The sequence below is a fragment of the Canis lupus genome, chromosome 7 (genome assembly GCF_048164855.1).
Source record: "Canis lupus baileyi chromosome 7, mCanLup2.hap1, whole genome shotgun sequence".
Taxonomy (NCBI): domain Eukaryota; kingdom Metazoa; phylum Chordata; class Mammalia; order Carnivora; family Canidae; genus Canis; species Canis lupus.
Genome location: NC_132844.1, coordinates 28,123,327 through 28,144,731, shown reverse-complemented (window position 1 = coordinate 28,144,731; position 21,405 = coordinate 28,123,327). Strand labels below are relative to the sequence as shown.

Below are 21,405 nucleotides of genomic sequence, written 5' to 3'. Positions count from 1 at the left end.
CTGATACTAGAAACTGGAGAAGTAGCTATGTTCTACAGTGACAAACCATTTGCTAAATGGTCATCTACAATAGTTTATAAGGCAGATCACATGGCTCTTGAGTATGGGGTACTAAGAAAAATGGCAGGAGAATTTCTACTAGCTAGCTACTATTGGCTACTTTTGACAAGGTATTATAAGAAAGACATGAGCTCAAGATAAAAATGTGCCAGTTTGTAAGAAGAAATCAAAGGGAACAGAGAGAGTCTAGAAACTTAGTGCCTCTTAAGATTCAGCATTGAAAAATGCTATGACAAAGAAGGATTTCATGAGACTTCTCAGCTGAAAAGAGTGACTCAGTCCTTTGACAAAGATCATATTAAAGGAGTCATCTTGGGATCCCTGGGTGGCGCAGCGGTTTGGCGCCTGCCTTTGGCCCAGGGCGCGATCCTGGAGACCCGGGATCGAATCCCACATCGGGCTCCCGGTGCATGGAGCCTGCTTCTCCCTCTGCCTGTGTCTCTGCCTCTCTCTCTCTCTCTCTGTGACTATCATAAATAAATAAAAATTAAAAAAAAAATTATAAAGGAGTCATCTTCACACTTAAGGTTACTGTTCTCACTAATATCCAGACAGCTGCAACTGAATTGAGAGAGAGAGAGAGAGAGACAAAAAAAGCAGACTTAAAGCAGATTTAAAACCTGTCTACCATTGAGCCACCCAGGGGTCCTGGGATAGAATCCATATCAGGCTCACCGCAGGGAGTCTGCTTCTCCCTATGCCTAGGTCTCTGCCTCTCTCTCTGTGCCTCTCATGAATAAATAAATAAATAAAATCTTTTAAAAAACAAAACAAAACAAAAACCTCTGTCTAGGGGTGCCTGGGTGGCTCAGTTGGTTAAGATCTGCCTTCAGCTCAGGTCATGATCTCAGGGTCTTGGGATTGAGCCCTGCATCTCACTGCATCGCACAACATCATATCCCATCCTGCTCCCTGCTCAGCGGGGAGCCTGCTTCTCCCTCTCTCTCTGCCTCTCCCCCTGCTTATGCTGTCTCTCTCTCTCTCTAATGAATAAATAAATCTTTAAAAAAAAAAAAAAAACCTCTGTCTAGCAGATTAATTTTAAGTGTAGTTACTGGCACATGTAACTGACTGGAACCAAACCAATCAAAAACCTACTAAACTTTTTGAAGAAACTATAATGACAAAGAAACTGCAATCACATTTAAAAAACAAACAAATAAAAGCCAGTGACTTGTTTGGGAGCCTTAAAACAACCTGCAGGCAGGAAATAGATTAAGAAAGGAATGCTTTCTCCAAGATGGGAAAAAGAATGACTTTCATATCTCATATTTGAGCCTCCCTCAAAACTCACTTCATCTGTGGCCAAGAGTATAAATATTGTTATAAGAGGATTTCAAGGTTACATTACTGATTGCTGTATTTTCTTCATATTTTTACCTCTGAATGGGAGTATTTGTTACAGTTTTACTATCATATACTGGGTGAAGGTGAAGAAGTATAGAACCTGTGTTTTTAATTCATTGACAGTGAAGAGCCATATTCAAACCTGGTGAAGACTGTGCTTCACCTGAAAATCCTGGCCTTTTAGGTGGATGTGGTCTTGAATGGGATTTTGGGCTATTTGCTTTGGGGAAGAGATAGCAAGTCTTTGTATGAAAAAGAGTAAAATGGATTATTTGTCTATTAGAAGGGTAGATTCTGGTAGAGACTAACTAGATGCTATCAAATTCATTTATTTACTTTTCTTTCTGAGCATACAAACAAATCCTATTTCCCAGTCCTCTTGGACTTTGTTAGCTAGATGTGTTAGTTCTTACTAAGAGAATATGAATTAAAGTGATGTAACACTTCTCTGTTGAGGCAGTTGAAAGGAATTATGCTAAACTACCTTTTTTCTTTCTTTATCAATTAGTTGGATGAGGCTATGATAACCTTAAAACCACGTATTGATTACAAAGTAGCCTGGGTTCTTCAATGACTATGTGGAGAAGAGTCCCATCCCAGCTCCACTGACAAACATGGGATTATGATGAGAGCAAAAAATAAATTTTTCATGATGTTTAGCTATCAAAATTTTAATAATCCCAGTAAGTAGGATTATTTACTCTAGTTTACTAAAGAGTTTTCAGATATGTACACTAAAGTTTATACTATTGATATTTCTGTAATTATTGTTATGCTTTTAATAATGTAAGTACAATTGTTTTTAGACTTTAAACATATATGAAAAGAATCTCTATTTAGAATTCACATTAAGTAAAATGATTCCACCTATGCCAACAAAGACACAAGATATATAAACAAATCTCTTCATTAACACTACCATAGCCCCCAAGTAGCAATAAGTGAGAATAATCTGCTCTTTAAAACATACTAACTAGTGCTGCAGATCAGTGGAAGAGTACTAGACTTAGAATTCAAGTAAATGGGCTTTAGTGTAAGCTTCATTGCCTTGTTTTCTCTCAACTAGCACAAACGGAGAAACAGGATGAGAAATCCCTACAAGTGGATTTAGACAATGAGGATGTATGTAGTACAAGGAGGGGTTCAAACTTTGTTGAAATCACGAATGAATGAATACATGAATGGATGACAGGCTTCTCACAGAAATATTTCATGGAGATCAAAGATCTGACAATGTAAGTGGTTAAGCACATGGACTTGTTGTTTTCCTCAATATGATCTTGAGCAATTTCTTTCATTTCTTTTTTTTTGGCGGGGGGGAGGGAGGAGGAACCGAAGGGGAGAGAGAGAATCTCAAGCAGATTCCACACCCAGCATAGAGTCTGACAGGGGGCTCAATCTCACAACCGAGACCATAACCTGAGGCAAAATCAAGAGTTGGTCACTTAATTGACTGAGCCATGCAGGTGCTCCTATTTAACTTCCTTAAGCCTCAGTTTTCTTACCTATGAAATGAAGATGATATTACAATATACCTCATAGAGTTACTGTAAGATTAAATGAAATCTAATATGTAAAGAACTCTACACAGTACCTGGCCCACAGTAAGCATGTGATAAAAATGTTAGCTGTTAATCACCACCACCTCCACCGTTATCATCATATGATTCTTGTGAAAGCTCCACCACTAAATTGGTTTATCTGTTTCATCACTTGAATAATGCAGATATAGATGCCTGACCTATTTGTTATGAGGATCATATGAGATGATGGATGTGACACTCTAAAGAATGTAACACAAATGTAAGGTTACTGTGATGTGCTACTCTGTGTGTTGGAGAATCACAGTGAGGTTCCACAAGCTTCCATTAAATGTACTGTGGCAGTGCATTTTCATGAAGCCTGCTCCTCTTGTGACCATAAAACTTACACTGTAAGACAATGGCTGGTCTGTAACTAAGTGCAAAACAAACTGGTTTATAAAGAAGCAAATCTATACGTGTACAGAATAAAATTCATGGTCCCTCTCACTGTTCAAATCAACTGCCCTGAGCTATTTAAAGGTGAAAGGAGGGACACCTAGGTGGTTCAGCAGTTGAGCATCTGCCTTTGGCTCAGGGCATGATCCTGGATTCCCCAGATCCAGTCCTGTATCAGGCTCCTTGCATGGAGCCTGCTTCTCCTCCCTCTGCCTGTCTCTCATGAATAAATAAATAAAATCTTTTTTTTAATTTATTTTTTTTTATTTTTATTTATTCATGAGAGACAGGGAGAGAGAGAGAGAGGCAGAGACACAGGCAGAGGGAGAAGCAGGCTCTATGCAGGAAGCCTGATGTGGGACTTGATCCCAGGTTTCCAGGATCAGGCCCTGGGCTGAAGGCAGTGTTAAACCACTGAGCCACCCGGGCTGCCCAATAAATAAAATCTTGAAAAAAAAAAAAAAAAAAGCTGAAAGGATTTTAGCTTTCAGTAAAAAGCCTTCAGGCTACTTACAAAATGGCAGGCTTTTTTTTTTTTTTTTTTTAGTGGCATCTAAAATTTTTTTTTTTAATTTTAGCACTAGAAGGATTTTGATAAAGAACTAAATAAGAAGAGAGCAGTGACTCACAGACTCATATAAGCTACTCATTAATCATTCACTAGGAATGAGTATATAAAAGAAATAACTCTAAAAGTTTCCAGTAACAAAACAATAAACAAATAAATAATCTGCACAATCCATTCCAAAAAATTCTCATACCTGACAGGTTGCAAATCAAAACCACTGACACCAAAGGCATCTATTCTAATAGGTTTCATCAGCTCCTCTACCGTGGGCAGATCTAAGAGGAAAAAAAGTTAAAATAGCAACCCAAAAAATTATGTTAATTGCTTAGTGTTTCAGTCTCACTATGATTACATTTTTTCTGACAGAGTTAACAAAATGACATATACAATAAATCCAGTTTCCCTCTATAAACTTACTTGTATCAAGAAAATCTCTTTTGATTTACATTTTAAATATGTATATATATTTGATGTGCCTAACTATATCAATATTAAATATATGTGTATGGGTGTGCCAATACATGTACAAATGTTTGTTAAATATATATTTAGTTGATCCCAAAATAACGTTCTTTATTGAAAGAATAACTTTAGAATATGCATGAGGAAAAGCATAAAAAATGTGAAAATGTTTAAGTGATTTCCTAATTTGATCGAGGCACACTAAAGGAGGAATTGACATTTTAACCATGTTCAGCTCTAACTTTATAGCTAAACCACTATTCCCAAATTCCATTTTAACAAACCCTTTAAATTCAGAGACTGAGAAACAATCATTAAAGCCAACTACATTTAAATTATACTAGAAACTGTTCAGAGAAGGTCTCAAATGAACTTTTACCAGATTCCGTAGTAGAGGCGTTTTTAGAGGACATTTCACTTTCCTGAGGATAATCTTTCACTGAGTTCTTGGTATTTTCCACTGCATTACTTTCAGTTCTTTGTTCGTCCACCTCTCCTAAAGAATGGGCTATATGACAATATGCCTGATGTAGAGCTTCAATATCACTATTGCTTTGTCCATAAGAAACACCTGTTGAAATAAATGTAATTTCCAGTATAATCACATGAATACATGAGATACAAAACACAAATATCATTCTTTAATGTGTTTGGAATGGTGAACAAGGCTGGAAGAACAACAGCAACATTACAAAGACAGAGTCAAATACAAACCTTGGTAATATGTACCTCAGCTATTACCCATATGATTGTGACACCCAAATCTATGTCTTTTGTCCTTACTTGTTTTCTGAATATTAAATTTTCTAACAGACATTTACACTATTCTATAATAAGTAAATCAAATTTAACATATCCCCAACTGAATTAATTATATTCCCCAACAAAACTTGTTCTACTACCAGTATCGTAGCTAATGGCATCACTATTCATCTAGTCATCCAAAACAGAAAACCTGATTTCATTGTTCACTCTACCTTCCCTATTAACCTCCTCCTCCTCCCACCAACTAATAAATATGTTCTGGAAAAAAGAATTTGAAGATTCTAATGACAAAAATGATCTAAGATTTTGTAAGTATTTTTCTTACTCATTTTGTACTTTTCATTCCTAACACTGGAATTTTCAAGATTAGAGAAAAAAATAAAAGAGTCATAGAACAGTGGGGAAAAAAGAAGAGAAATAAGGTAAGTAGTCTCCTTTTCTGTTACTATTCATGATCAATTAATTAATGCTTAAAAATAAAACAGCCAATATAGCCTTAACTGGAAAGGGCTGACTTCTCTGCCTTTTATGCTAAAAAAAGAGGATTCTATGTGGTTATTTAATATATTATTACAAGTCAAAAGCTCCCTAATTTTTCTATTTTAGGGAGTTGAGAAGTGTCAAATCCTACATTGCAGAGGCAGGGATCTAGTTGTGAAGCAGTACTGCCATCCTGTAAATGCTCCACACAGGTGGCCATAGCACAAAATGGTACCTGCCCAGGAGACAAATGAAAATAAGCAGAAGGCTGGATCTGGCCCCCATTTTTTACAGTTACCAACCTTTCTAATACAATAAAGTGCAAAGAATTTCAAAAGTGATACCTTTTTAAAAAGATGATCTTTGACAATGTATCACTTAAACTGAGGTTGCTTAATACTTAAACATTATGAAAAAGAAAACAAAACAACCATCTGATGTTTCAGTTCTCAAATCAAGTTCAGATGCTCATTTGAAGATTTTCTAGTGTATTTTTGAAATAGTAAGTAAACTCAATACCGCACAGTCCATAAGTATTTATACTGTATGCCCTCAAATTTTTTATTATAATTTCTACCATCAACAGAGGGTTGGTATAACTAATAGTGATAAGAACCATATAGTACTACTGCTTATTGAATCTTTAACAATAAACAAGGCGTTATACATTATCTGAGTTGACCAACACAAGACCTCATTTTAAAGATGAGGAAACAGGCTTAGAGGTATTAATTGTCCAGTGTCACACAGCTGATAATTGGCAAGGCTGGGAATATGAGTCTAAGGCAATGTGACAAAATGATCATACTTACTATCTTCCAGTAATAACAATCAAATTATCTGAGTCAAAGCATTTAAGAAATAAGACCAGAAAATTACAGCTTTCTATAATTGCTTAAATTATCTTAAGAGTTTTTTCATTTAGCAATACCTTCTTTTTCTTATAAACTACAGTGGTAGTTTTCATATTGCATTTTACAAAATCACAGTTTCTCAGAAAATCATGGGTTCTACCAATGTTTGATTGAAATTTCATTTTAAATTGTGCTTTAAAATGTAAAAACAGAAATTAATCTGCACATTCAACTGTGCCATCTATATAACCATATTATTTTGAAAACCATCAGCATGGTAACTTTTGCCTCCTGCTTAATTTTCATGCACATCTTATAAATGAATTTCCTATATTGCATCACTGATTAGAAAAGCTGTAACTCTATATTGGTCTTTTACAAGATTTTGTGTCAGCTTACTAAAAACTGTACATGTGGGTTGACTATCATAGCACATACGTGATATGGACTCAAATAGCAGTAAGACTGAAGAACATGTGTTCAGCACATGCTTTCATTATGGCGAATATTAAACTGGGTAATAACTAAATGAGTAACAGGACTTGATGGGAAAATTCTGTTGAAATTTTTTTTACTTTCATAATTACATTTTTAAATGGAAGTAGATGAAACAAGATAGTGGTGACTTTTGGAACAGCAGTGACTAGAAATAAGATCTTGCGTGGACTTTGTGGTTTTGGTCATGCTTTGCTTTTTGATCTGGTTGTTGGTTACATGGGTGTGTTCAATATATGAAAATTCATCAGGTTGCACTATTATTATACACAAACTTTTCTGTGGGTATATTATGCTTCAATAAAAAAGTAAGAAGAAATAAAAAATAAAATAAAAATAAAATGCAAGCAGATGTTTAGAGCTGGCTAGTGATTTATCATTTCTATTGCTCTTCTGTTTCAAGTCTGGATTAGTTAACTGACTATACTGGTCAATTGAGACCTGCAAAGCTAGTTGATTAAAAAGTTCTCATTAGCAACTATTTATGCAATAAACCAAGAATATTTTAATGTTATACAACAAAATAAGATATACAAACATAACAGAAATCTGATGGTGATGTAAGAATATAACAAATGCCTAAAACTTCTGATTTTAAAAATTTCAAAAGACCATGCTTGTTCTCATCAACTTTGTAAGTAAATATAACAAATATAAACATTTATATTTATACTGATAAAATAACATACTTCTCTACACAGAGAGTACCATACTGAATTTCATTTGGAAGTAAGCATTCCACTGCCTTAATAATTTGAAAAGGCACTGTCTTGAAGATCTTTATAACCTTTAGAAAAGTCTAGATGGTCCAAGGCATTTTGGAATTTTGGAATGTGCTTTAGCTTTCTCTCACACAGAAGGAACAATGGAAAAGCAAAGTAAGACTGAAATCTCATTTCTCCTACATGTTCCAAATTTAACAGAACATGCTCTGGATGAACACAGAAAATTAATTCATATTCACCTATAGTGTTGTACTTTGTATAACAGCATTCATTAATTTATAACTTTTTATTAAAAATACACTTTATTTGGCCTAACATTGCCACCATTGGCAAATTTAGATTATTTAAGTTGTTAATAATGGTAAAAAAAAAAAAAAAGTGGGATTTAAAATTTGATTGTTGAGGTACCAACAATTGGCTCAGTTGGTTAAACATCTGACTCCTGATTTCAGCTCAGGTCATGATCTCAGGGTCATGAGATTGAGCCCTGCATTGAGCTCTGTGCTGGTTACAGAGCCTGCTTAAGATTCTCTCTCTCCCTCTCCCTCTACACCCTCCCTTAATTTTTTTATTGTTGATATAGTTATTATATATTATATATTTATTTCTCTGGAAATAAAGTCAACTAGTCTTAAACTTACATATTTAGAGAATAGTTTTTCACTTTTACCTGTTCCTGTCATTTCATTATCTGCCATTTCTGGTAGGGCTTCCGGCTTAGTTGCTCTATCCTGTTCATCAAGCTTGACCTCTCCAACAGAGTCTAAAGAATCAAGCAGCACCACTTAAAAAAAAAAAAATTAGAGGAATATAGAAAAGTTTGTATGGTTCCTTCAATTTAATATTTTAATCATGTACAAGCTACATAAAAACAAAGATAAATATTCACATATAAAGAGTATATAATCATGTATCTGTAATAAGCATGATTGTATTAACATGCATAACTACACTTACATACATGTGGAATGCAAAGGGTCTGTGAAAAAATAACAAAAAAGAAATATTCTCCCCCTCCAATTTACTGAGGTATAGTTGACAACTGAAAGTTATATACGTAAGATGTACAATTTCATGTTTTCATATATGTACATACTGTGAAATACTGACCACAACCAAACTAATTAACATATCCATTACCTTACCTTTCGGTTAGGTATCTTTTATATATGCATGTGGTGAGAATACTTAAGATTTCCCCCTTTATCAAATTTCAAGTATACAATATTGTTATCTATAACCATATTGTTGTATATTAGATCTCCAGAACTTATCTTGTATAACTGAAACTCTGTACTCCTTAACTAACATCTTCCCAAATCCTCCTCCCCTAGTTCCTGTTAACCATCATTCTACTCTCTTGTTTCTACAAGTTTAACATTTTTAAGATTCCACATGTGAGATCATGCATGTGTGAATATGACTAACGCTATCTTGGACATAACTGCCATGACAACTATTTTGTGACTTGAAACCTTCTTGAGCACAGCTGCCATCCAACATTCTCTGCTTTTCCTTAACCACATCTGTTAAGTACACCCTCGAGCATAGCATCTGTAACCTGCCCTGGAGCTAGGACTATGATCTACACCTATTCTTAAACATTCTCCTCTTCATTGGTCCCTCAGCATGTACTACCAGCCTCTAGAGCTCTACAGGCAGGTCCTAAGGAGGTGGGGTTGTAGAGATCTATTCATCTTGCGGTGCACAGAAAATGCTTCCGCCTCTAAGTTCCCTTAATAAACCATTTCTTGTCAAGCTGGACTTGTTAGCCTTTTCCTGCGGACTTAGGACTCCTTTGGCCTTTGAAATTTGATTTGCATATGCCTTTCTGCATCTGGCTTATTTCACTTAGCATGATGTCCTCCACAGTGTCCTCCTACAAGTACATTTTCTTTATCATTCATCTGTTGATGGCATTTATGTTGTATTCATATTTTGGCTATTGTAAATAATACTGCAGTGAATGTGGGAGTACAGATATCTCTTCAAAAAAATATATCCAGAAGTGGAATTACTAAATCATAAGGCAGTTCCATATTAAATTCTTTTCAGGAATTTCCATATGGTTTTCCATAGTGGCTGCACCCATTTACATTCCATCTACAGTGTAGAAAAAGTTTCCTTCTCTCCTCATCAACATGATATTTTGATAGCCAATCTGACAGGTAGGAAGGGGATATCTCATTTGACTTGCATTTTTCTGATTAGTGAAGTTAAGCATCTTTACCTGTGTTTGTTGGTCATTAGTGTGCCTTCTTTTGAAAAATGTCGAGGTCTTATGATCACTTTTAATTGAGTTATCCAGTTTTTTTGCTATTGAGTTGCATGAATTCCTTATATATTTTAGATATTAACTTATCAGAAATATGGCTTACAAATATTTTCTCCCATTTTATAGGTTGCCTTTTCACCCTGCTTTTTCCTTTGCTAGACAGCATTTTAGTTTGATGCAATCCCATTTGTCTAATTTTGCTTTTTTTGCCTGTGTTTTGGGGTCACATCTAAAAAATTATTCCCTAGTGCAATGCGAAGTTTTTTCCCCTATTTTTCCTTCTAGTTATTTTACAGTTTCAGGTTTTATTATTTAAGCCTTTGATCCATCTTGAGTTGACTTTCATATGTGAGGTGAGATAGGGTCTAATTTCATTCCTCTGCATGTGAATATCTAGTTTTTAAAGATTTTATTTTTTTAAATTTTTATTTATTTATGATAGTCACAGAGAGAGAGAGAGAGAGAGGCAGAGACACAGGCAGAGGGAGAAGCAGGCTCCATGCACCAGGAGCCCGACGTGGGATTCGATCCCGGGTCTCCAGGATCGCGCCCTGGGCCAAAGGCAGGCGCCAAACTGCTGCGCCACCCAGGGATCCCATATCTAGTTTTTAAATATCATATACAGGCATAACTCAGAGATACTGCAAAGTTCAATTCCAGACCACTGCAATAAAGCAAAAATTGTGATAAAGCCAGATTAATTTGTTTGGTTTCTCAGTGCATATAAAAGTTATATTTACACTATACTGTACTCTATTAAGTGTGCAATAGCATTACATCTATAATTATGTACATACCTCAGTTTAAAAATACTTTATCGCTAAAAAATACCAACCATCACCTGAACTTTCAGCAAGTTGTAATCTCTTTGCTAGTGGAGTCTTGCCTCAATGTTGATATCTGCTAATTGATTAAGGTGGTGGCTGCTGAAGGTGGGGGTGGCTGTATGAGTTTCTTAAAGTAAGACAATGAAGTTTGCTACATCAACTGACTCTTCCTTTCACAAATGATTTATTTCTATGCAGCATACAATTCTGATAGCATTTTACCCACAGAACTTTCTCAAAATTGGAACTGAATCTCTCAAACCCTGTCACTTGCTTTATCAACTAAGCTTATGTAATATCCTAGATTCTCTGTTGTCATTTCAACAATCTTCATGGTGTCTTCACCAGGAGGAGATACCATCTCAAAAAACCACTTTCTGTGGTTATCCATAAGAAGCAGCTCCTCATCCTTTTAAGTGTGACCATAAGGTGGCAGCTATTCAGTCCTATCTTCAGGCTCCCCTTCTAGTTCTCTTGCTATTTCTACCACATCTGCACTTAATTCCTCCACCGAAATCCTGAACCTCTCCAAGTCATCCATGAGGGTTGGAATCAACTCCTTCTAAACTCTGTTGATATTTTAACCTCTTCCTGTAATCACGAGTGTTCTTAATGACATCCAAAATGGTGAATCCTTTACAGACGGTTTCAATTTGCTTTACCCAGATCCATCAGAATCACCATCTAGCACAATTATAGCCATATAAAATGTATTTCTTAAATAGTAAGACTTGAAAGTCAAAATTACTCTGATCCGTGGCCTGCAGAATGATACTGTGTTACAAAACATAGGCAAGAAAACCACATGAATCTCAACATACATTTCTATCAGAACTCTTGGGTGATCAGGTGTATTATGGCCTATCTCAGTTTTCAACATGCCTTTCTCACTAAGTTGAATTATTTCCAGCTTCTGATATAAAGTGAAAGACAGGTGACTCTTCCTATTACTCAAACACTTAGAGCCACTATTAGGTTCTTAACTGGCCTAATATCAATACTGTTGTACCTTGAGTAATAGGGAGGCCTGAGGAGAGGGAGAAAGATGGGGTAACAGCTTGTCAGTGGAGCAGTCAGAACACAACATTTATCAATTAAGTTTGCCATCTTACATGGGCACGGTGCCCCAAAACAGTTACAAGAGTAAAATCAAAGATCACTAATTACAGATCACTATAACAAATATAATAATGAAAAAGTTTGAAAAATCACAGAATTACCAAATATAACACAGATACATGAAGTGAGCGGTGCTGTTGGAAAAATGCACTGATAGGCCTGATCAATGCAAGACTGCCACAAACTTTAAATTTGTAAAAAACCCAGTATCTGTGAAACACAATAAAGCAAAGCACAATAAAACAAGGTATGCCTATATTAAGGAGACTATACTTTCTTCATTGTATATTTTTGGCTCCCTTGTTGAAGATCAGTTGACCATAGATGTGTAAATTTATTTCTAGGCTATTCTATAGTTTCAATGGTTTTATATGTCTGTTTTTATGCGAATACCATACTGTTCTGATTACTATAGCTTTGTAATATATTTTCAAATCAGGAGAGTGATGCCTCCAGTATTGCTCTTTCTCAAGTTTGTTTTGGCTAATGGAGTCTTTGGTAATTCCCCATAAATTTTAAAATGGAATGCCATTGGGACTTTGATGGGGATTATCTTGTAGACTTGTAGACCACTTTAGGTAGTACAGACATTTTAACAGTATTAATTCTACCAATCCATAAGCACAGGATGTCTTTCCATTTATCTGTGTTTTCTTCAATAGTTTTCTAATTTTCACTGTAAAAGTCTTTCAACCTGTAAATTACACTTTCTACTACCAATTATCTTTGTCTTTTCTTTTTTAGCTTCACTGAGGTATAACTAACAAATAAAATTTTAATATATTTAACGTGGACATGATGATTTACATATACATTGTGAAGCGATTCCTACAACTGAGTTAATTAATGCATGTATCACCTCACTTTTTTTTTTGATGAAAACACAAGTTCTGTCTCAGTAAGTTTCAATTATATAATAGTCACAACTGTATTCATCATGTTATATAAATTCTCAGACTTTATTTATAACTGAAAGTCTATACCTTTTTACCAACCTCTTCTGATTTTCCCCACCCTTCAGCTTCTGGCAACCATCATTCTATTCTGTTTCTGAGTTCAACTTTTGTTTTTAGATTTTACCTATAAGTGATACTATGCAATATTCATCTTTGTCTTGCTATTTCACTTAGCCAAGTTCATGTATATTGTTGAAAGTATTTCCTTTATTAAAGAGTAATATTCCTCATTATATATGAATATTCCATTAGTATATGTCACATTTTCATTCATCCATTGACAGACATTAGGTTGTTTCCATACCTAGGCTATTATAATGCTGCAATGAAAATGGAAATACAGATATCTGAGATAATGACTGTTTTCTATATATTTCTAATATTATATATGTATATATATATATATATATATGTATATCTCTAAAGGTGGCACTGTTGGATCATGTAATAGTTCTATTTTTAATTTCTTGAGGAGTCTTCATACTGTTTCCCATTGTGGTTATACCAGTCTATAATGCCACCAATAGCAGACAAGAGTTCCCTTTACATCCTCACCAGCATTTATCTCTTATCATTTTGATAACAGCTGCCTAGCAGGTGTGAGGTGATATTTCACAGTGGTTTTTTGTTTTGTTTTTTTTGTTTTTTTTTTTAAAGATTTCATTTATTTATTCATGAGAGACACACAGAGAGACACACAGGCAGAGACACAGGAAGAGGGAGAAGCAGGCTCCACGCAGGGAGCCTGATGCGGGACTTGATCCCGGGACCCCAGGATCAGGCCCTGGGCTGAAGGCAGGTGCTAAACCGCTGAGCCACTCAGGGATCCCCTCACAGTGGTGTTTAATGTCACTTTCCTGATGATTAGTAAAGTTAAGCATCTTTTTATGTGCCTACTGGTCATTCTTGGCTATTAAGTTGTAGGAGTTCCTTCTATGTTTTGGATATTAATCAAGTGTCGGATATGTAGTTTGCAAATAATTTCTTTTATTCCACAGAATGCTTCTTAATTTTGCACAGCCCATGCTGTGCAGAAGCTTTTTAGTTTGATGCATTCCCACTTGTTTATTTTTGTTTTTGTTGTCTTGGCTTTTGGTGTGAAATCTAAAAAACTGTCACCAAAGACCAGTATAAAAGAGCTTACCCCATGTTTTCTTCTATGGGTTTAATAGTTTTAGGTCTCATATACAAGTAATTAATCCATTTTGAGTTATTTTGTGTTTGGGGCCAGATAGGGGTCCAGTTCCATCTTTTGCATATGGCTATCCAGCTTTTCAAATACGATTTATTGAAAAAACTATTCCTTTCCTCACTGTGAGCTCTCTGTGCCACTATCAATAACTAATTGGCCATATATGCAGAGGTTTATTTCTGGATTCTCCACTGATCTTTTTTAAATGCCAATACCATGCTATTTTGGTTACTGTTCCACCGATCTATGTAGGTTTTTTTTAATGCTAATACCATACTATTTTGATTACTATAGCTTTGTAATATATTTGAAATCAGGATGTGTGATGCCTCCAGCTTTGTTCTTTTTTTCTCAAGATTGCTTTGGCTATTTAGGACCTTTTGTGGTTCCATCTGAATTTTACAATTGCTTTTTCTACATCTGTGAAAAATGCCTTTTGAATTTGATATGGATTGCACTGGTAGATCACTTTAGGTAGTACAGACATTTTAACATTAATTCTTCCAATCAATCAGCACAAAGGATCTTTTTTCCTGATTTATGTGTTCTTCAATTTCTTTCATCAATATTTTATAGTGTTAAGTGTACATCTCTTTCACTTCCTTAATTTATTCCTAAATATTTTATTCTTTTTCATGCTACTGGAAGTGGGATTGCTTTCTTATGGTTTTCTTTTCTTGAGGTGTCTTTCCAGTTTTGGTATCAAGGGTAATGCTGGCCTCACAGAATGAATTTGGAAGAATTCCCTCTTCTATTTTTTGGAAGATTTTAAGGACTGGTATGAATTCATCTTTGAATGTCTAATAGAATTTACCATAATGCCATCTGGTCCTAGTCTTTTAAAAAGGAAATATTTTTACATATGACAGGAAGGATTCAAGACATGCATAAGATACATATTGCTGAGAAAATCTGTGGACTTTAATTCATTCGAGATATTTAAAAACAAAGGGAGATAGAAACTTTTTCAGAATTATTTAGATAAAATTCTAAACAGATCATTTTTTTGCCATCTAAAATATATGAATACATGTAATATTTACCATTAGCCAGCATGCCAGTTTTCTCTTCCTAAATTAAAAAGAAGAAGATAATCATATGATTTGAAACCAAAATTATATAAAATACCCACAATGCAAACAGTAGCAAAATTTGAAAACCAGTGTTTTACTCCATTATGAAAAAGTCAAGAAATGTGTTTTCTAAGTTTCTTTCATCACTCTCATTCACTAATAATTCTATATGACTGGAGAACATAGCTATGAGAGAACTTTCAGAAGTCTCTTTAGAATAACAATTACCAATCCATTTAGGCCTTTAAAGTATCTAGATGCCATCTGCTTATCCACCTTGCTCAGAAATTCTATTTTTTGAACTCTAAGATAACATGGATACTTTATATAAGATTCTTGCTATTATAACATCAATCATTTTTCTTTTATTGTTCAAAATTAATGATCAAATATAACTTGTAGTCTGTTTGAGCTACATTTTTGAAAGACAAAAATTTCAAAGAGGCAGTCCACCAAATCAGCAAGATAGTTGAAATTTGTCAAAATTATAAGTTCCCTAAAAACAATGATCAATTCTCTTAGAGTAAGTTTTATATAGTGTCACCCATATTCTCCACTCAGATAGGCAATGTGTATGTTTACACTGACACATTTTTATGCAGGCTGTATTTTCTTAATATATCAAACCTCTGTGCCTTCTACTGATGTGTTTTTCATAAAACATCTAAACTGTCATATTCTAAGTATAAAGCCCATTAAGTTACTAAGGATAACCAGCAGATCACATTAATCTTCATGTATTTCTAAAAGTTTTATTCTCCCCTCCAAATGGAGTGATGTAGAGACACCCAGTGACAAAGCACCAGGTATATTTACAAATAAGTATTTATTAATACCTGGTATTTCTTGCTTCTATTTAACTATTCTATTTAACTTTGCTTCTATGAAACCTATGGTTTCATACATGTTTAAAACATCTAGTCTGAACATGCAGTCCTGAAAGAGACCTCACTTGTACAAATCAACACCAAAATAACTAATAGTAATTATCCTACTAGTTAGTTATTATTAGGTAGCTTCAAGGATAAGCTCTACAAGGCATGCAATACGCAGTAATACCCTTAACCAGTCTTAGTAAGAACTGAGAAAAAAAAAGAATTAGAGTACAACAACTGAATATGAATGGAATAATTTAATTCATGATCTTAGCCAAGTTAAGTTTCATATGGTAATGTCACTGTTAGCATAAATACTGAGAAGGGGTATTTATTGTACTTCACAAGGACAAGATCTACCAAAAAAAGTGTAGCTTCATATACCTGTTTAAAAATTAGATTTGAATTTCAATTAAAATTTCAATTTCTAAAACTTAAGGAAGTTACTTGCCAAAAAGATTCTTGAGAAAATCAATGGCCGTATTTCATTATGATTCACATTAAACTGGCATCATGAATTAAAAAAATGTGAGCGTTAAGAGATGAATAACCTTACAACGATGAGCAAGACAATGAAGAACTCTGTATTTTGAACTCTTCCTATAGTGAAAGTCAGCTAAAATGGTGACAGAAGTTTCAAAACTGTCAAGTATATAACTGATGTATACCTGTTTGGGTACATGTTGTTTTTCAGATTGGGGATTTTCTTTGGAATGAGTCTCTTCTTGAGTAGTTAAAGGTGCATCAATATCCTCCTCACCTTCGAAATCATCACTGTAATTTTCTGAAGAAAATAATTTTTTAAAAATACAAGGATCACACTAACAAAAAGATCATATCCTGGGAAAAGACTGTTAATTTCCAAAGGAAGGAGTCTGCATACGAATAATTTATTGAAATAGTAACATAAAGATAGCTTTAGAGGACATACTTTATTTTGTGAAGATTTTTTTTTTTAAGATTTTATTTATTTATTCATGAGAGACACAGAGAGAGAGAGGTAGAGACATAGGCACAGGGAGAGGCAGGCTCCATACAGAGAGCCCAACGTGGGACTCGATCCCGGCATCCCGGGATCACGCCCTGAGCCAAAGGCAGACACCCAACCACTGAGCCACCCAGGCGTCCCTCTTTTTTTTTTTTTTTTTTTTTGGCAAAAATTTAATGAAAACTCAATTTGTAAGACTTAGGTTTATTTCACTGTCTTATATTTTCAAATAGTTATAAGAGCTTTATATTTTTAATCTTTTATGTTTTTTAACTAAAAGTTTCTAGAGCTGTCCAAACATTGTATTTTTAAAACAAAGTTTAATGCTTATTTTTAAAAGAATCTCAGGGATGCCTGGGTGGCGCAGTGGTTTGGTGCCTGCCTTTGGCCCAGGGCGCGATCCTGGAGACCCGGGATCGAATCCCACATCGGGCTTCCGGTGCATGGAGCCTGCTTCTCCCTCTGCCTGTGTCTCTGCCTCTCTCTTTCTCTCTCTGTGACTATCATAAATAAATAAAAATTAAAAAAAAATAAAATAAAAGAATCTCAAAAGCATACTTATAAAAGGCAGCACTTCTGTGAAATCTTGACATTTTTAAAACGTTGGATGAATTGATTGATTGATTGATTGATTGTCTCTGTAGGTATCTCCAATGTAACCCTGAAACAGTACTTATGATTGATTGTCTCTGTAGGTATCTCCAATGTAACCCTGAAACAGTACTTATGAAAGATCTCTAATCCTTCCCGCAGGTAAATACTGGCTCTATGTGACCTCTACTATTTCCTAATTCTGGGCACTTCTCAGCTAAAGTCCCAAATTATATCTCAATGAATTTATACCAGAAGAGAAATGTGTGTCTATGTTAATTAACATGATGCCAATAACACTACTTAGGGGAAGGTAAGGTAGGAGTTACCTGGCCAGGATCTCTAAACCAATTTTTAATGTGTTGTTTATAGCCCTTAAATTGAAGGATTAACTGAGATTTGTGACGTTTTCAGAGTGGAAACCATCATTCCAGAAATAAACATAATCTTAATTGTATTTTGAAAATTAGAGCACTTTCAGAAACAGGATGGCCTGATGAAAGACTGTACAAGTTCCACAGACTGCTATGGAATGGCTGTCTTTTCTTAAAATGGAGAGGATAACCTGAGTGCAATTAATAATGAAAGTCTGAGAATGAATTTGAGAGGGCTTAGAAGTTAAATAGACATATTCCTAGTGACATCTATCTACAGAAACATCTCCATATTAGTTCAAAAGGAAGACAAGGTGAGTACTGGATCTTAGGTAAATAAACTAGCTTAGCTGGTTAACAACATTAATATATTCTGAGGCTGAGAACCTCACCTTTGTGAGCTCATCTTTTCCATATAAGAAATAACACTGGGATTTTCTAAATATCAACAGACATAGTTAAATTTGCAAAACAGTTATCAGGGACACCTGGGTAGCTCAGCGATTGAGCGCCTGCCTTCAGCTCGGGGCATGATCCCAGAGTCCCAGGATCAAGTCCCACAATGGGCTCCCTGCATGAGGCCTGCTTCTCTCTGCCTATGTCTCTGCCTCTCTCTCTCTGTGTCTCTTGTGAATAAGTAAATAAAATCTTAAAAAAAAAAAATAAAAGACCTGAATGATAGATTTTGGAGACATTTTTCATTCTTTGTTAGAAAATTTAGCTGCAAATTTTAATTTAAGTATGATGCAACCTACAGGACTTTCCCCTCTACTATGCTGGATTTCAAAAACTCTGTAAACAATGAGTAAATTGAACAAAATATATGAAATAACTATTTATAAACACTGGACAGCTGGCAGCACAAAACTGATTCCTTAAGAAAAAAATAAACAAGTGAGGTGAGTTCTACAGTTACTTGAAGGTACATAAATTCAGGAATGTTAAGCAGGGAGGGGAAGATCAGAACAGTCTCACTATGTTAAGGTCACAGAGATAAACTTTCAGAAAGACTGAGGCAATCAGAAACACCTATGTAGAAGCAGAGCTCTAAAGATCTGTATGTGGTCTCCCTGACTCTTTGCTGAAATATAAGCCATATCTGCATACTTTGAGCAACTGGAAGCTACTGGCTAGGAAATTCACAGACTTCAGGAAGGGAAAGGAGAGTCTGGAGCTCTAACCAGTTTGAGTGGAAAAAGTCCTCATTGTTTAGTAGGGTCATTCAGTAGAAACCTCAGAAAGGATGTGCCTTAGTACTAGTGTCAAACTGTACTACGAAATGCTACGGGAGACCTCCCCTAACAAGGCATAAGAAAAGCCTTGGAAGGATCAAGGTAGCAAGATCTGCCAGAACAAAGCTCAACACTATAGGAAGAAAACAAAATTCAGACACTCAACAACATAAAAATCTACAATATCCAACACCCAATAAAAAAAATAACTAGACTTACAAGGAAAAGCAGCAGTCAATAGAAAGAGACCCAGAAATGCACACACATTGGGATCAGCAGAATATGTTTTGTTAAGGACTTAACAAGAAAAAAAAAAAAAAAAAAAGAACATGAGAGAAGATTCCATAGAGATTTTAAAAAATACCTAAAAGGAGCTTCTAGATTGAAAGAAAAAAGATTCAATGAATTAACAGAATATCAAAGGAAAGAAGAAAAAATCAGTAAATCTGAAGACCTAACAATAAAAACTGAAGCACAAAGAGGAAAATAGCTTTAAAAAATGAAAGAGCCTTAATGACCTATGGCACAAAATTTAACCATCTAACACAACTGTAATTAGAGTCAGAGGGCAGGGGGTTACAGAAATATTTGAAGAATTAGTGGGCAAAACATTTTTTCATTTTGATGGAAACTACAAATTCACAGATCAAAGATGCTCAATTACCTCCAAGTAGGATAAATACAAGAAAAGCATAACAAGATACACCTACATCAAACTGCCACAAAACCAGGCTAAAAAAAATACTATACAGAAACTCAAAATACTAGATAGCTACCACAGTTGACTCTTGAACAGCATGGGTTTGAACTCTGTTATAGTTCCACTTACATGAGGATTTTTTTCTGATACAGTCCAATACTATAAATGTATTTTCTCTTCCTTATGATTTTTTTTAAAGATTTTATTTATTTATTCATGAGAGACAGAGACAGAGACACAGGCAGAGGGAGAAGCAGGCTCCATGCAGGGAGCCCGACGTGGGACTCGATCCCAGTCTCCAGGATCACGCCCTGGGCCAAAGGCAGTGCCAAACCGCTAAGCCATCGGGGCTGCCCCCTTATGATTTTCTTAATAACATTTTCTTTCCTCCAGCTAACTTTAAGAATATGGTATATAATAATATACATAGCATATAAAATATGTGTTTATCAAATCTTTTTGTTATCGTAAGGCTTCCAATCGATGAGAGGTTATTAGTAATTAAATTTTGGGGGGAGTCAAAAGTTACACACAGATTTTTATGCAGGGGGTCAGCATTCCTAGCTCCTATGCTGGACAGTCAACTGTATTTGAAAATTGCTAAAACAGTAGATCTTAAAAGTTCTTATCTCAAGGAAAAAATGTTTTGTTTTGTTTTTTGTACTCGTGATAGTGTTAACTAGATTTGTTATGGTGATCATTTCACAGTGTATCAAATCATTATGTTGTGTGCCTGAAAATAATATGTTATATACCAGCTTTACTTCAAATTAAAAATTAATTTTTTAAAATTCATTTTAAATAAGAAGTTAAAAAAGCCCTCAAATCTATATAAAAGAATACAAAAAAACTGAGAATGATAAATACATGGAAAACATTTTTACATAAATATTAATTTTTATCTCCCTTAAAAAATTATTAAAGTTTGTTTATTTATTTATTTGAGACACATAGAGAGAGGCAGAGACACAGACAGAGGGAGAAGCAGGATCCATGCAGGGCACCTTATGTGGGACTCGATCCCAGCAGCCCAGGATCATGCCCTAAGCCGAAGGCAGACGCTCAACCGCTGAGTACCCAGGTGTCCTTTCCTTAAAAATGTTTTAAATAGACTATTAAAAGCAATAGTAATAATAACAATAGTGATAATAATACATCATGGAGTTTTAGGATATACAGAAAAAAATATCTGACAAAAATAGCAAAAAGGTTGAGGAGGGGAGTTGCTGTTTTTAAGACTCATATAAATATGATATAATGTCATCTGAAAGTAGAATCTATTTAATAAGCTAAAGATGCATAGTACGAATCATAGAGAAACTAAGAAGGAAAATACAACAAAGAGGTATAACTAACAAGCCAAAAGAAGGGATAAAATGGAACACTACAATACTCAATCCAACAGACTGCAGGACAAAAGCAACACAACAAATGGCAAAAGAATAAATAACCATACCAATGAATATAT

At 34.9% G+C, this 21,405-nt stretch overlaps 1 protein-coding gene across 9 annotated transcripts in view; it reads right to left on the bottom strand.

Annotated features, from left to right (window-relative positions):
• Positions 1–21,405, bottom strand: part of CEP162 (centrosomal protein 162) — a 97,668-nt gene that overhangs the window by 56,595 nt on the left and 19,668 nt on the right. For all 9 annotated transcript variants that reach the window (XM_072832171.1, XM_072832174.1, XM_072832175.1 and 6 more), the window contains 5 exons: positions 16,721–16,836; positions 15,148–15,175; positions 8,406–8,519; positions 4,796–4,987; positions 4,148–4,229 (listed from right to left, as the gene is read on the bottom strand). In XM_072832171.1, the coding sequence (XP_072688272.1) occupies positions 4,148–4,229; positions 4,796–4,987; positions 8,406–8,519; positions 15,148–15,175; positions 16,721–16,836 (532 nt within the window). The remainder of the gene's footprint in view (positions 1–4,147; positions 4,230–4,795; positions 4,988–8,405; positions 8,520–15,147; positions 15,176–16,720; positions 16,837–21,405) is intronic.